Source organism: Pseudorasbora parva, chromosome 16 (genome assembly GCF_024679245.1).
Source record: "Pseudorasbora parva isolate DD20220531a chromosome 16, ASM2467924v1, whole genome shotgun sequence".
In the NCBI taxonomy this organism is placed as follows: Eukaryota; Metazoa; Chordata; class Actinopteri; order Cypriniformes; family Gobionidae; genus Pseudorasbora; species Pseudorasbora parva.
Genome location: NC_090187.1, coordinates 15,978,240 through 15,993,961, shown reverse-complemented (window position 1 = coordinate 15,993,961; position 15,722 = coordinate 15,978,240). Strand labels below are relative to the sequence as shown.

At 35.6% G+C, this 15,722-nt stretch overlaps 1 protein-coding gene across 4 annotated transcripts in view; it reads left to right on the top strand.

The window, feature by feature from the left end:
• Positions 1 to 3,155: 3,155 nt before the first annotated feature.
• ccpg1 (cell cycle progression 1) overlaps positions 3,156 to 15,722 on the top strand; it is a 46,847-nt gene continuing 34,280 nt past the window's right edge. For 3 of the 4 annotated variants that reach the window (XM_067419816.1, XM_067419815.1, XM_067419818.1), the window contains exons 1-5: positions 3,156 to 3,300; positions 5,100 to 5,170; positions 7,847 to 7,931; positions 8,302 to 8,390; positions 8,495 to 8,702. In XM_067419816.1, coding sequence (XP_067275917.1) covers positions 5,111 to 5,170; positions 7,847 to 7,931; positions 8,302 to 8,390; positions 8,495 to 8,702 — 442 coding nt within the window. In that variant the 5' untranslated portion in view covers positions 3,156 to 3,300; positions 5,100 to 5,110. The remainder of the gene's footprint in view (positions 3,301 to 5,099; positions 5,171 to 7,846; positions 7,932 to 8,301; positions 8,391 to 8,494; positions 8,703 to 15,722) is intronic. The other variant, XM_067419817.1, reaches the window with a different exon arrangement.

Below are 15,722 nucleotides of genomic sequence, written 5' to 3'. Positions count from 1 at the left end.
GATGATCTGAAAACACCAATAAACAAGTAATCTGCATTTTATCAATCTCCATTTGAGATGTTCTGCTTAAAGTGTGTCCTTCAGTCTACATTTTAGACATGCCTTTTTTCGTCAACGATATTGCATGTTTATATAACGTTAGTCACAATGTAGGCTAACGTTACGCAGTGACTGTGATGTAGTCTTATCTGAAATACAAATAGATAAAAAAAACATCATAAGAAACACCATACTTCAGTTCTCAAAAATATAAATATATAACTTATATTTTTACAAAATGAATAGCCTTGTCAAATGACTATCGTTTTAACTTATATTAAAAAAGTGACGTTTGCTAGAAGGATCGGGTAAACGATCTAATAAAGTATCTACGGTTGTATTTTGTAATACAAAATAATAATAACCATTGTCATTAGACACACTATTTAGTTTTGTATGGTACTTGGTGTTTCCTATTGTTACTGTAGCATCTTGCGTTATCTAGACAATGCTGTCTCTCTAAGAAACTTTCAATTTAATCAGAAATTGTTTAAACAGTCAATAAGTGTATAAAATCGCTACTTACTGCTTGCAGTAATATAGTTGTAATTGGAACTTTCTTCAGTTTAAGACGCTGAGCGAAGCTTGCTTGAAATTGGCCGAAAAAACGAACGATCTTGAATTAAGTTGTTGTGGTGTCCGATTATAAACATCAACCATGACTGTTGACATTTTTATCTGTTGGAAGGGTACAAAAGTCTCATTCACAGCCTGGAACATGAAGTGTGTCCATGCGAGCAACTTGTGTTTACTGATGATTCGCTCCCATTTCTGCCTGACAATGCACATGTTTGGACAGATGCAAATATTGGGGGCGTCCATATAAATGATCCCCAACGCTTGCTGTTGGGTTTATGTTGAGAAGCACTTTTTTTTCCGTGGAGTTTTGGATTCACAAGATTTACATAAGAAGTAGGAGGCAATGATATTTTAGACTCACAGTATGTGATGTCTATGTACTGAACTCTTATTATTTCGCCATGGCAAGGTTAATTCAATTTTTCATTCTAGGGCACCTTTAAATATCTATAAATAAACTAGCTAGCTATCAGCATTAACACCGAATACTACCCCCTAACACTTAAAAAAAAGGGTCTTAAATTAGTAAATGTAATTATTAATTATTAATATATAATATAATTTTTAATATAATAACAATAATAATTATTATTATTATTATTAATATATAATATAATTATTATTAATTAATTAAATGTAATAATTTCACCATGATAATGCACAATGTTAAAATAATAACCTGTTGTTGTTTAGTGCATGTTGAAATTAACATTAAACAAGCTAAAGTGATATAAATATTTACACTGCAAAAAATGCTTCTCTTATAGTATTGTGTCCTGTTTCTGGTCCAAACATATAAAAATTCTCAAAAAGAAGCTTTTACTAGACAAGCAAACATTTTTGTCTAGTTTTGGGGGGAAATTACACAAGTTTTTGTTTAAAATAAGCTGCCAATGGAGTAAGCAAAATAATATTTTTTCTATTTTACTTTTTTTTTTTTTTCTATTTTTAAAACCCACTTAATTTTTTTGTTATTTTCCCCCAAAACAAAACAATTTTTGATAGTCTAGTAAAAAAAATATTTTTATTTTCTTGGGACAAGAGACAGGCCAAATATACTATGTAATAAAAACATTTTTTTTTATCGTTGAAATAATGCAGTTAGCTAATGTTACACTATAAAAAATATATATATATATATATATATATATTGTAACAGGTTACACATTGCAGCTGTCAGGTGAATAAATAGCTGGACAACTTATGTAATTTTTCACTAAGCTGCTTGGCAATTTGCCCGTAGCCCTTTCCAGCCTTGTATTGTGGAGTTGAACAATTTTGTCTCTAGTGTCTTTGGACAGCTCTTTGGTCTTGGCCATGTTAGTAGCTGGATTCTTACTGATTGTATGGGGTGGACAGGTTACTTTATGCAGCTAACGACCTCAAACAGGTAACATCTAATTTAGCATTATAAATGGAGGTGGACATTTTAAGACTAACAGGTCTTTGAGGGTCAGAATTCTAGCTGATAGACAGGTGTTCAAATACTTATTTGCAGCTGTATTATACAAATAAATAAAAAATAATATATTGTGATTTCTGATTTTTTTTTTTTTTAGATTATGTCTCTCACAGTGGACATGCACCTACAATGACAATTTCAGACCCCATATATATATATATATATATATATATATATATATATATATATATATATATATATATATATATATATATATATATATATATATATATATATATAATATTTCTTTGCATATTTATGTATTTATTTATTATTTTGTCAGCTTCAGAATTCGATAGAAGCTCATTGAGGTCTAAAGTGGGACATTCAATTTGAGATATTCTCACGTTCAACCTTGTCTGGAACGCCAACATCTCTCATTGCATGGATTCACATAGCCTACTAATTTGTGGATGTGCATGAAACATTCATGCCACAAATGTGTTTTGCACCATTTTCACTGCAAAAATGTGAGTGTATGAGTTTGTTATTTTTGTGATTTGTAGAATTTGTAGAAGTGAAGAATGAAGAAGGTCTAACTGTTGTGTTTTGTTGGAGAGGGAAAAAATCTAAATTTGCAACAATTAAGTTTTCCTAGTGGCTTCAATGTATTGATACACACGTGTGGTTATTCTCTGCAACTGCAAGTTCCATTGTACAGGTGCTGCTAACTCTCAGTTGTTTTGCCCCCCAGAAATACCTTAATATTTTGAAGAGAAAATTGGATCGGATGACTATGTTGTAGTTTCGTTTCGGTTTCTATGGCAATGGCCGGTTACGTCAACTGCGCGTGCGCATAAATAAAAAGCAGCAGTCAAAATTAACATGTCATCCCAAAATCAAATATATTTGTTCTGACATTAAATTTAAAATACGGAACGACTGTTATTCAGATTAAACTAACTAACAACCACGTAGACATATACGCTTTAAAAAAAAATCACTCACAGGATGCTTTAGTGCCTGTGTCGACGTCGCTAGAGGAAGTCATGGGAAATGTTGTTTTTAGAGTTCAAGAATGTTCGACACCATTGAGGGGATGGTTACGTGTAAAACTACAACTCCCATGCTTCCTCTCGGCAGCCGTCACCGTGTTGTTGCTCGAATGTTGTGATGTTGATGCTTTGGCTCAGTTGGAGAGGCGTGACGTTTAATTGTAGATTTGCACAGAGGACATTTGCCTTCTTCTCTTCTCCTGCTGCAATTTACCTTTAAAACCGGTAAGGACAGCTAATAAGACACCTAATGCAGTTTAAAGTCACCATAAAACTATAGCAGGATCGACAGATTAAAGCGCAATTATATTTTGTATTTTTGAGTCGGTGTTTTTCATTTTATATGCTCATCTCTAAACTAACTTGCAGCTGTTCAATTAACGTAGTGAATCAGATGTTGAATTTTGGGCGTTTGGATTAAAATATATTACAAGTCTAATCGCTGACTGTTGTCATGTTTATCTTCTTATCTATTTTTGTACGGGTTTAACCATAATGTCATACTTCAAAAAGTCAAAGAACAGTTCTCTACAATCATACACCACCCATTTACTTCCTGACATGCTTAGGGGAGGTGGTTTCATGGGTGGTTTCCCCAAATATGATTATGCTCGTGCGAGGGAACTCCATCATACAACTTAAAAAACAGTTATATTGTGACCCTGGACCACAAAACCATTCACAAATGTCAGTTTTTCGAGATTTATACATCTGAAGATGAATAAATTAGCTTAGATAGGGCAATATATGGCCGAGATATAACTATTTAAAAATCTGAGGGTGCAAAAAAAACAAAAAAAAAAAAAAAAAAAAAAAAAAAAAAAATATATATATATATATATATATATATATATATATATATATATATATATATATATATATATATATAAATCGCCTTTGAAAATTGTCCAAATGAAGTCCTTAGCAATGCATATTATAAAATTTTTATATATTTATGTTAGGCAATTTACTGAATATCTTCATGGAACATGATCTTTACTCAATATCCTAATGAGTTTTAGCATAAAAGAAAAATTGATAATTTTGACCCCTAATGTTGGCTGTTGCCACAAATATACCAGTGAGACTGATTTTGTTGTCCAGTGTCACATATATGTTCTTATATAAAGACACTATGAGTATTATAATGCGTAAATATTATTAGAAATCTATTTATTTTCTATTATGTTACATCGTTTTTTTTTTTTTTTTTACACTCACTGTAGTAGCCTACTGGACTGTTAGAGTTATTATTTATTGAAATCACCCTTGATTTATTTTAATCAAATAATTTATTCTTATATATAAAAAAATATATTTAATTTTTTTATTGTCATTAAAATTTGGCTAGGGTAATAGTAATTGTAATCTATATTTTATTAAGTTTTTTTACTAGTAAGTTTTTTTCTCTAAATGTGCAACACTTTTATACTCCCTTGCGGCCATATTTGAAAGCCCTGATCTATAATATAAAACAGCACCTAAATATCATGGATCAGATGATTTTTGCACATCATGTTTAGTAGTTTTGTTTGGATGATGTAATATATATTTTTTTATGTTTTTGGATGGTTAACAAACCAGATTGTGCTATTTGTGTTGGCTCTTCCTGAAAAACAAACCAGTGAAACAGCCAGATGCTATTTACTCAGAGCTGTGGTTTATAAAGACATAGTTCAACCCAAAATGAATTCTCACATTTCCTGCATGCTCTTTTCAATTCTAGCTACTCTACTAGTCTTGAAAAGTGCCTCCTGGGTTTAAAAAAAAATGTTTAGCATTAAGATCAACCAGAATGCATGAGATTTCAGTTTACTATCAGATCCTGAAAAAAAAAGCTTTTTTATTTGTGTGTAATTCTTCTTGTTTAAGGAGATCTCTATTTGTATTGCTTCTGCAAATGCAGAATAATCATTTACTAGTGACAGGGTCAAACTGACATTTCTATCCCATAAATGAGCATTCAGGTAGATGTCAATACAGAGGCAAAACCATAAGTTGTGTGTTTTACGTTTGTCTTCTAGCTGGTTGAGAGATGTCCGAAAGCTCCAGTGACACGGAGTCGTCCTGTGGATGGACAGTCATTAGTAATGAGGTGATTAATGTTTTATTGCTTGGATCGTTCGTTACCCATAAGGTTTACCTCAAATCTGAATATAAATTATTTTGGAGAGTTATCCTTTTATGAACCTCTACTGGGAAAATTGAATAAAGCCTGTCAAGAACAACCCATCCAGATCATATTCTCTCCAAAAATCAAATTTTTGCACAAGGAATATATATATTTTTTTTTATTAATATTATTATATATTATCTGTTTATAGTTTATATATATGTATATATATATAATCAGGCTAGTGCAAAATTCAGAATTTCAGAATTGGCCTCCATTCAATTCATGAATTGAAATTTGAATTGAATTGACTCCGCCCCACAGGAAGTTGAATTGGAATGAAAGGAATTAAATTCATGACAATTCAAAGAAATTTCCATCACACAACTTAATGAATGTGTTGAATCTCACAGACATTCAGTGTAGGAAGGTTACTTCGGAAATGTAATTGCTTACTGTTATAAGTTACCTATTATAAATGTGGTTTGGATTATTTTATCAAGGCAAAGCAATTTCCTTTTAATATGATTTGTAACTAATTGAATTACACATTTTACCTCAGTAATACAACAATTACATTAATTTTCTAATTTAATAACAAAATTTCATTACATGTATCTACACTGTTAAAAAATATTACAGATTATCTACTTATGAATACCATAAAAATATAGTAACAATATTACACATAATATTTAAGTAGTTTTTATGATGAATTAAATATTTTTAGTGGAATGTGCTTTTTAATTTTAGTTGACTTAGTTGTAGAGTAAATGGAAATTACCTGTTTATATTTGACTTTCAGTTATGCTGTTCATTTAATAGTCTGTCTGATGGTGGCACAAGTAGAAACAAATTTGTTATTGCACTAGCATTAGCAAAGTTATTGCTCATTGAACAAAGCATCATTCATAATAATAATACTTGCAGTTATTCACATCTCAACCTAACCATAAGCTCTACTCCTTTGCACAATGGGAACGGTCAAAACTTCAACATAACAGATTCTTTCAAATGTCAAACATAAATGAACATTATACATTAACAGATGTTTCCCTTCACTCAAAAACACATTAAACAACACTCTATTTCAATATTAATCTCCATTTCCAGCCATATGCAAAGCATGCTGGGAACTAACAATGGTGTCTCTAAATAGAACTGCACAATTGAGCTATTTCTCTTAAAATAAACAGTGACCTTATTTTCCTTAAAGGGTTAGTTCACCAAAAAATGAAATTGATGTCATTAAAGCTACACTGTGTAACTTTTTTAGTTTATTGTTAGCTAAAAACACTTAGTTCTTTCAAAAATATGTGTGCTCATTAATGTATATTTACTTCTTTCAAGTAATAAAGTATTCTCGTAAGTTTATAATATGCCATTGAAAATACATACGGGTGAGGGATTCGAATGCTGGTCGCCTTGTTGCCCCTCCATCTTAGAAGTGCATTAGCCAAAGAGGGACATACCCGTATATTCAAGCTTTGCCTTTCGCGTTTTAACACTCGATGGCACCGTGTCGAATGTGAAGAGGGGGATTGCCATGTTGCCATCTTGGACTAAATCGGCCACCGTAGGAGTTAAAACGAAATCAGAATTGAGAGGAACAGAAACTATTATTTACTGGATGGTCATACCTTTTCACCGCTAGATGGGGGAAAATATCACACAGTGTAGCTTTAATGACTCACCCTAATGTTGTTTCACACCCGTAAGACCTCCATTCATCTTCAGAACACAGTTTAAGATATTTCATATTTAGTCTGACAGCGTATCTAAGTGTATGCCCACTTTACTGTCCATGTCCATAAAGGGAATAAAAACATCATCAAAGTAGTCCATATGTGACATCAGTTAGTTAATTAGAATCTCTTGAAGCATCGAAAATACATTTTGGTCCAAAAATAACAAAAACTACGACTTTATTCAGCATTGTCTTCTCTTCTGCATTTGTTTTCAAACCTCAAACGGTCATGAATCAGCTTATTGATTCATGATTTGGATTCATGATTCTATTCAACACTGAACCACAATTTTCTTAAGAAAATATACACACTATTTTTAACTATCACTTTAATTTTTTTGTGAAAATCAAAAGCCCATGATTCATTTTTACAGTATCACTCCTCAGCCCTGCATACATTTTGTTCTAAAATAAAGATAATGATCAATTTAAATAAATTACGCCCTCAATGTTGTTTAATTAGTTTTGTTCCAATGTTATTTTCATTTCGAAGTAATCAAATAACACAAAGTTGTTGTAAATGCAGTTATCATTACTTCCAATGCAAAACTCACTGAGCAACACTGATGCATCTAATTCTCAATAGCTCTTCAAATGTTTTATCATTGAGTCTGAAGATCTTTCCTGCAACACTAAAGATTCTCTCAACAGATGCAGAGGAAGATGCTATGGCAAGATGGACATTTGAGTTTTTCTTGAATTTCAGTTCTGCTTCCCTTAATTCAAATTCAAATTGTAATTCTATATCCTGTTTTTATCATCAATTCAAATTCAGAATTGAATTAGAATTTAGGAGTCATTTTCAATTCAATTCTGAAATGCGCACAAGCCTGATATATATACTAAGCAACAACTTTACCAAACACTTTTATCGTTAAGCCATAGTGATAACCTTGGTGTGTTTGTTACAGGGTTCTGACATTGAGACACTGGGGCCGGATAACGCTGGAGAGTGTGAGGATAGAGCCATCAGCCGTGGTCCGGACATACCTGACAGTAAGGATGTCACCTTTGTGTCATTCAAAATTAATAATGAATGTGATGGCAGAAAAAGTAAACATGAGTTTTGAGTGATTCGTTACAAACCTGTGCACATATACTAAAAACAGAGGCTTGAACGTGTGTGTGTGTGTGTGTGTGTGTGTGTGTGTGAAGTGCTAGAACAGACTGTACTCACATTATACAGGTTTTATAGTTATGTTCCTTTTTGATTACAGCTCATTGAAGTATGAAATATTATTGGCTGGTTAACCATGTGTGTCAGACATAAAAGCAAAAGTTTGAATGTAATGAATACAGTTTCTAGTAACACACATTCTAAACCAGGAGTGGTCGCACAAGTTGAAATATTTGAACGTGTTTTCAGATGAGCGTGGTGAGGAGAGTTTGGAAGAGACACCTCTAGATCTCACACTGAGAGAGGAGACGACAACGGAGGCGTCACCTGTCCAAGAGGTGCGATTAAATCCAAAAATTACTTTTTGGCATGTGTTATTGTTCTGCACAGAGGAATTCTCTAGTAAGGCAACTTAAAACGGGGCATTTATGCTTTCTTGCAGGCAGGAGATGATGTGGGTGGGGAAGAACATGTGATTCTTTGCTCCTCCAGTGAGAACTCTGACATCATAACCCTGCCAGACTCTTGTGAGGCCGAAATTGATGCATGGAAGGAGCCTGTTGTCAAGGAGGCAAAGGAAGCAGGAAGTGATGAGTTCTATCTCGGAAGTTCATCGAGCAGCCAGTATACTTTTAGAGAGTCAGAGACAAGTGAGTGGAAAATGTTGCTTTCAATTCAAGTTAGAATGCACGTGTTTACATACATCAATGCCACTGTAATGCCATAATTAGCAGTATTAAGACTGACGAATTAAAGAAAAAAATCATGCTAGAAATTTTCTTTTATAATATTGATTATGGGTGACTACTCCGATCAGGAATTTTGGGGCTGATCACTGATAGCAGTATCCCCACTACCATAGAGTCCTGCACGGGTCCATTTTTGGAGACCCTCCCCTGCCCGTACCTGCAAAGTTCAGCACCAGATGCGACCCGTGACCCGTGAAAATATCAAAAATTAAAGGGGTGATGAATTGAGAAATCAACTTTCCCTTGAGCTTTTGATACATAAAAGGTCATGATAATATAAGATTATCCTGTAAGTTTCAGAGTTGAAAACTTCCATTTAGTCAAAGAAAAGCTTTTATGGACAACCGGCCCAGAAAACGATCGTGAGCTTCATCCTTACGTCATTTCGCGACGAAACACACATCTACAGAACGTTTAATTCAGTAACCCCACCCACTGACTCATGGAGCTGATCGACTCGCTAGCCAGCAGCAATAAACATGTGAAAGAAGAAAGCAAGAAATTGTGGAAGAACACAGTCACTGCATAAGCTTCTTTTGGATCATAATATTAGGAATCTATGATACTTAATTTATTTTTAATGAAGTTCCAGCTCACGTGGGGAAGACCCTGTACGTGTGTTCACTTCACTTTACCATGGAAAGTCTCAAGTCCTGGATTTGCAGACACACTGTTGTGCCTTCTATATTGGATCCAACAGGAATGGTGCAATAAACTTATGTGAGCAAGACATCTTTTTTATATGTAATAGTACTAGTCCCAGGGCTGTACCAGATGGGCTACCAAAACGCACGCCCGTCGGCATAAATTCTTTCTTGATCTGGGCGTGCACGTGTTTTTGTGTGTGTGTTTGTTCGCTTATAATGGCCGATCGTGCGGGTGCGGGCCATGTAATAAAATCGCAGGTGGATGAAAAATAAATAATTGTGTTGGTTTGATAAAGACAATTTGCAGTTGCCACTTTCAAAATAATCTCTCCCTCATGTGAACTGAACTGACAGGGGGTAGGGGCAAAGAAATGACAGCGGAGCTGAAGCTCAATAAATATGCATATCGTATCAAATCCTAGTCATGGGTGTTTACTTCCAAGTCTCCAGTGCGACACACCCGTCAAAACCTAGCGTTCAGAAGACAGCCTCAAAACCAGTGTAGAAAATAACCTATTATTTATTAGTTATGATATTTTTGAATGTAAAAACCACACAAACGACATTAGTTGACCTCAGGCAACCGTATTATAAAAAAAAAAAAAAAAAGCCAGTTCATGACACCTTTAAATCCGCACCCGGCCAGACCCGTTAATATTTGGCCCGTTACCCGATTTTTGTCTGTAATAAATCACACACACTAAAATCATTTAAATTAAAATGCTTAAAATTTCGCACTGTCGTGGTGACGTGATGGGTCGGTCAAATGGCATATCGTTGTCGCGTATGTGTAATGGTAATTTATAATGGATGGATGGATAGATGCACTATTAATTCTCTATTAATAGTAGGGCCGGGACTTTAACGCGTTAATTAAGATTAATTAATTGTGACTTTAACGCGTTAATTAATTACGCAAAAAAATAAAAAAAAATTAACCGCATTTATTTTTGCACCGCGGAACGTTTTTCAATGAATCAGTTTCGACGGACCGATTATACTGGAACACCAACTAGCGCGACAACTACAACAACAAACCATGGGTGCGTCTCAATCCGCTCCCTAGTTCAGTAGTCAGGGCACTGATCAGGGAGTCAGCCCATTGACTTATGTCTTGATCAGTGCCCTGACTAGGGAACTAGGGAGCTGATTGAGACGCAGGGCATGCGTGGGGGGCACTCAGTTTCAGTCAATCTCATGTCAATCTTGAGTACCTATAGAGTATAGTAAGTCTTTAGTTTTATTATAAAATAAAGATACACTGTACTGTATCTTTCCGAATAAAACCGAACAGATGAAGGCGTATCGTCTGGGCGGAAAAAAAGAATGACGTGTGCATGCAGCTATTGTGTTGAGAGTCCCCTAGGTTTAATATGAAATAATTAATTTACTTCAACATATTTTCCCACTCTTGTATATTGCTGTTTGGAGTGGTTCTATAATAAACATACAGACACCTAGTGGCCAGCTATACAAATGTATTTCAACACACACCATACATTGCATGCTCCATTGTAGGGATGCTCATATTGACCGTTTAACCGTTAACCGATAGTAAGAATTTTGACCGATTAATACTATCAGTTAAACAGTTTAAAGTTTTTTTTTTTTTTTTACTCACAGGGCGCGTCGACACATGCAACGAACCACACGTGCCAACACACACATATTTTACAAAATGAGGCAATGGAAAAGAAGCATAGCCTACTGTGTGGGATCATTTCGACAGAAAGGGTGACAAAGTTACATGGAAAATAAGCTATGCGGTATTACAATAGAGCAGTAGTACAAGTTCCTGGTGGAGGAAAGCAAATGAAAGTCGTTTCCCGAGGCTGGCCGCTCTAGCATTGGTCTCTGTATTCCCCGGGCATCAGTGTCATCTGAAGCCTTTTAATGCTTTTCGTAGTGTGGTTTTGTCTGACAGCTTATCACAAATCTCGGCCCGAGTCCGACAGGAGCCCGTTTTTTTTTTGGTCTTTTTTTTTGTGGCTTACATTGGCTTATTGTTGCAGCCATTAAAATCGTTCAGTTTTGTTTTAATCAAAGTAGTTATTTCGTTTAGTTTATTTGTTAAGTTAATTTAGAAAAATGTTTAGAGCAAATTTTTTGTTTGTTAAATTAAAATTTAAAAATAATTAATGAGGACCAGCGGCCGACATGACAGTTAACCACGTTTAATCAATTTTCTACTCTTGACTTGTCTTGCCTATAATAAAATCCATAGATATAAAACACTTCAAGCATTACAATGTTAGTTAATTTTACCTACTATAATATTACCTTCACAGTTCAAGGCATTTTTGACGAGCTGAGGCAGGCGGAAAGCCTACAGCTCGCAACGCCGTTTGCAAACGAAACAAATTAAACAATCTAAAAAAATTATAAAAAAAGAACATGCAGGTTGTCTTATCTACCTTACTCCTCTCAAAATGAATAGCCTATAAATCAGATCTTCAATTCCCGCAGTATAGCCTATATTTAACGGAGCTCACAGCAACGAAAGCAAAAGATTCAAGATGCATTTATTCAGCAGCTCATTTCATATTCAAAGACCGCAATATGAAAAAGAGCGACCTAAGCACTGGTAAGATTATTTATTCATTTTTTATTGAAGATCATTGGGCCTCATTCATGAAACTTTCGTAAATATATGGGCAAATTCTGAGTAATTTGTGCGTAAAATGGACCTTTATGAAAACTCTCCTCCAGATTCACAAACGCTTCGTATATCACGGATTCGTTAGTTCAACATGTGTATATTAGTGAATTCCAAACATGCGTAAATAGGATGCGCGTGCACGCTCATTCATAATTAGCATAATCCCCGCCCATTAGTTACAACTGCAAATGATAGACCAGGAATGCTGTGGACTTTTCTGGACTTATTTCTCAGGTTTGGCTCCAGGATTTTGCATAAATGTGTAAGAGACTAATTAGCATATGACTGGCAATATATATTAAATTATCGTGTGTCCACCAAAAGCAGTATTAACTTCTGTATTATTGTTGTTCGGTTGGTGTACAAGTGGGATGATTGGTCGGCGTAGTTTTTGTTCCGCCCCTCCTCCACTGTGATTGGACGGCCTGGTAAAAAAATGACAGTGGCGAGCGCTGCCTATTGCCCAACATTAAACAGTACAAAAAAAACAAAAAAAAAAGACGGGGCAAATCAACTCTTGAAATATTATAGGCCTGCCCTACATAGTGCATCAAAATGCAATGTCATCAGTTTGCCTAAATTAGAACACAGAACATTCGAATGTTTTACGCACCATTTACACGTGGTACGGAGCAGGTGTAAATTTCATTCGCACCAACTAACATTTTGAAAATACGAACATTTTCATGAATCCCAAAATTTGCGTCAGAGTGGCTTTACAAACGATTTACACACAAATTCGTTCTGCTCCTGTTTCCTGAATGAGGCCCATTGTGTTTTTGAGCATCTAAGACTTATTTTAAGTTTCATTTACGGCCATTTGCGTTAGCTTGCTTTACTCATTTGCGGGCGATGCATGTTGCAGTAGCACCATCATATCTATATGACTACAACATTACACGCTTCCACACGTTTATTTTTTAACCATTTGCCAGGAGTAAAATTTACACATGTGGTTTAAACAACCAGAGACATTTACACTCGCAAATGCTTTCAGACCACCTTCTGAATTGGTTTGTTTGAGTAATTGGAATTAAATACGTCCTGGTCAGAGAAAACGAATGAAGGAACCAATTGTAAAAAGGCCATAACTCTAGCAGCTGAAGAAAAGCACACTACTGCTGGAATTAGGGATGAAGAAAACAAAAAATGTTCTTGACCGACCACCGAGCCTTATTAGCCAGTTGAAACCAGTTAACCAATTAGTTTAAAATATGCTGCACTATTTTAAATAACATCCACGAGCCGCGCCTGTAATTTCGCAACTCTGTCGCATCTCTCTATGATCTCTCTGCCTCCTGCTCTCACATACACTGTCCCGGCGCCGCCGCCTCCCTTCCACTCACGTCACTTTTTTAAAATCCTCTGCAGCGAAGCCTCTAAGAAGCACATTTGAAGCCTTGCCGGGGCTCATTTAAGAAAATGACAGCTCCAAAGAGACACTGCTTTAGTTCGAGGTAGTGCTAACAATAATAAAGAAAGATGATTATCTACACCTTATGTGTTACTACTGAAATGTAGATGTAATATATTTCCGAATGTAAGACCCTCTTATGTGGAATGCACGCTTCATACTGTCATCTGCCCTGGCTCTAACCTCGAGTGTTTTAGCCTGTTTACTTTTTGCAAACCTTGTGAGCGCACAAACCCAAACGCTGTGACCTCGCGCCAAATGTTTTTATTGGTTTATTAAGTACAAACATGCGAGTTATGAAAAATTGAGTGTGAGGGATTTGTTCACTTCACACAAAAAGATTTTGGAATGAGATGGCTAACTGTAGTTGCATTTAGTCCACTGTCTATAATAGCCTAATTTAGAGATCACTTTTTTTTTTTTTAACCGACAGCCGACAACTTTGATCGGTTAACGTTGATACGGTCAACCATCGGTCAAACGGTCATTGGTTAACATCCCTAGCTGGAATATGTGCGAGCCAGGTCTTGACAGTCGCGTAAGCTATTATGGTCTCATGTTGTTTCCACCAGCGCAGCACATTGTTTCTTTTAATTAATAAAATAAATATAAAACGAAGGAGAAGCCTAAAAAGGTCCGAAGCCCAGCCATATAGGGGCGTAAAAAAGTCGGGTCCCATCGGGCTCGGGCATAAATGCAGGGCTCTAGTGTGAATCTAGGTTCTGTTGTTGAGCTGTTCTGTATTCTGTTGTTTGCTCTAGGTCTGAACGATATTCTGTTTTAACATCGACATCGCGATGTGCGCCTGAGCGATAGTCACATCGCCGGCACATGCGATGTGAAGGGTAGGCTAGTAGCCCATGGTGTATTAAGAGAACGGAAGCACACAGTAAACACGAGTTTGTTGCTGGGGTGACATGCACGTTCCGCGTGCCTGCACAGTGATTGGTTCGCTGTGCCGCTGCTCACCGCTCACGGCCAAACATTAACTGCTAAAATGCGCGACGAAGAGCATCCGCTGCAACAACAAAAAAAGGTTTCGTAGCAGAAATCATATTTTTGGGACTATTTCCGCTATAAAAAGGAGGATGTTGGCCAAAAAGAGGTAATTGCATGGAGTGTCAGAAAGTTGTGGCCACAAAACAAGAAAACACCACCAATTTGTCTGATCACTTAAAACTTTAAATGGCACCACAAAGCTCTTTACGACGAATACAAAGCAGGGCTCGACATTAACGCTTGTCCGGGACAAGTGGATTTTTTTGAATGGACAAGTGAAAGAGAATTTTACTTGCCTGACGGACAAGAGCCTGATTAAAACAAAAAAAATCATTAGCGAATCACCAAAATGCAAGAATGTTTGTGCATTAGTGTAAGTGGCGATCGATAGTGGGTAATAATATATAATTGATGATAATAAGGTTTCGCTGTTGACGCTCGTACAGCCTCTCGAGGAGAGATTACAACACTGAATACCATCACGACTGAAAATGACACTGATTTCATGACAGTTCCATTAACAACTAATTAACATTCACTTAAAGTCACTTTAATTTTAGATGCAGTATAAGTGTTTTTGTTCTATTTCAGCAGTGAAAATCGTTCACAACAGACCCATAATGCGTCTCACTCACAGCAACAAGTGTGTTACTGAATCGAATCGTTTGAATGAATCGTTTGAATGAACAACTCAGTGACTCACTCATTAAGACGGTCACCTGCTGCCACCTACTGGAGGTTTAGTTTCATGTTTACACATACTTTCCAACATTTATTTATGGCACTTGTAATGAAGCTTGCTTATTAGTGAAATTATTAATATCATGGAATGGTAATTATTGACTTTAGCCTGGATTGATGGCTCTCAATATCGCAATATATATCGTTGGGGGGAAAAATATTGCAATGTAATTTTTTTGTAATATCGTGCAGCCCTACTTTGCACAATAAAATAAACATGTGAATAAAAGTCTTTTTAACGGGTCACAGACACTTGTCAGTTGTATTTTTATGTAATGCCAACTCAATATTATAATCCTACCAGTTAACGGTTAAAAATCGATTAATGAGCATCGGTTGTCTGTCGGGAAAATTAACTGAAATGAGCATCCCTACTCCATTGTTAAATTAACTATACGTGATCATGTTGTTTACTTGATGTGCACTTTTGCGTTGATAGTCAAAAACACACAAACAGACAC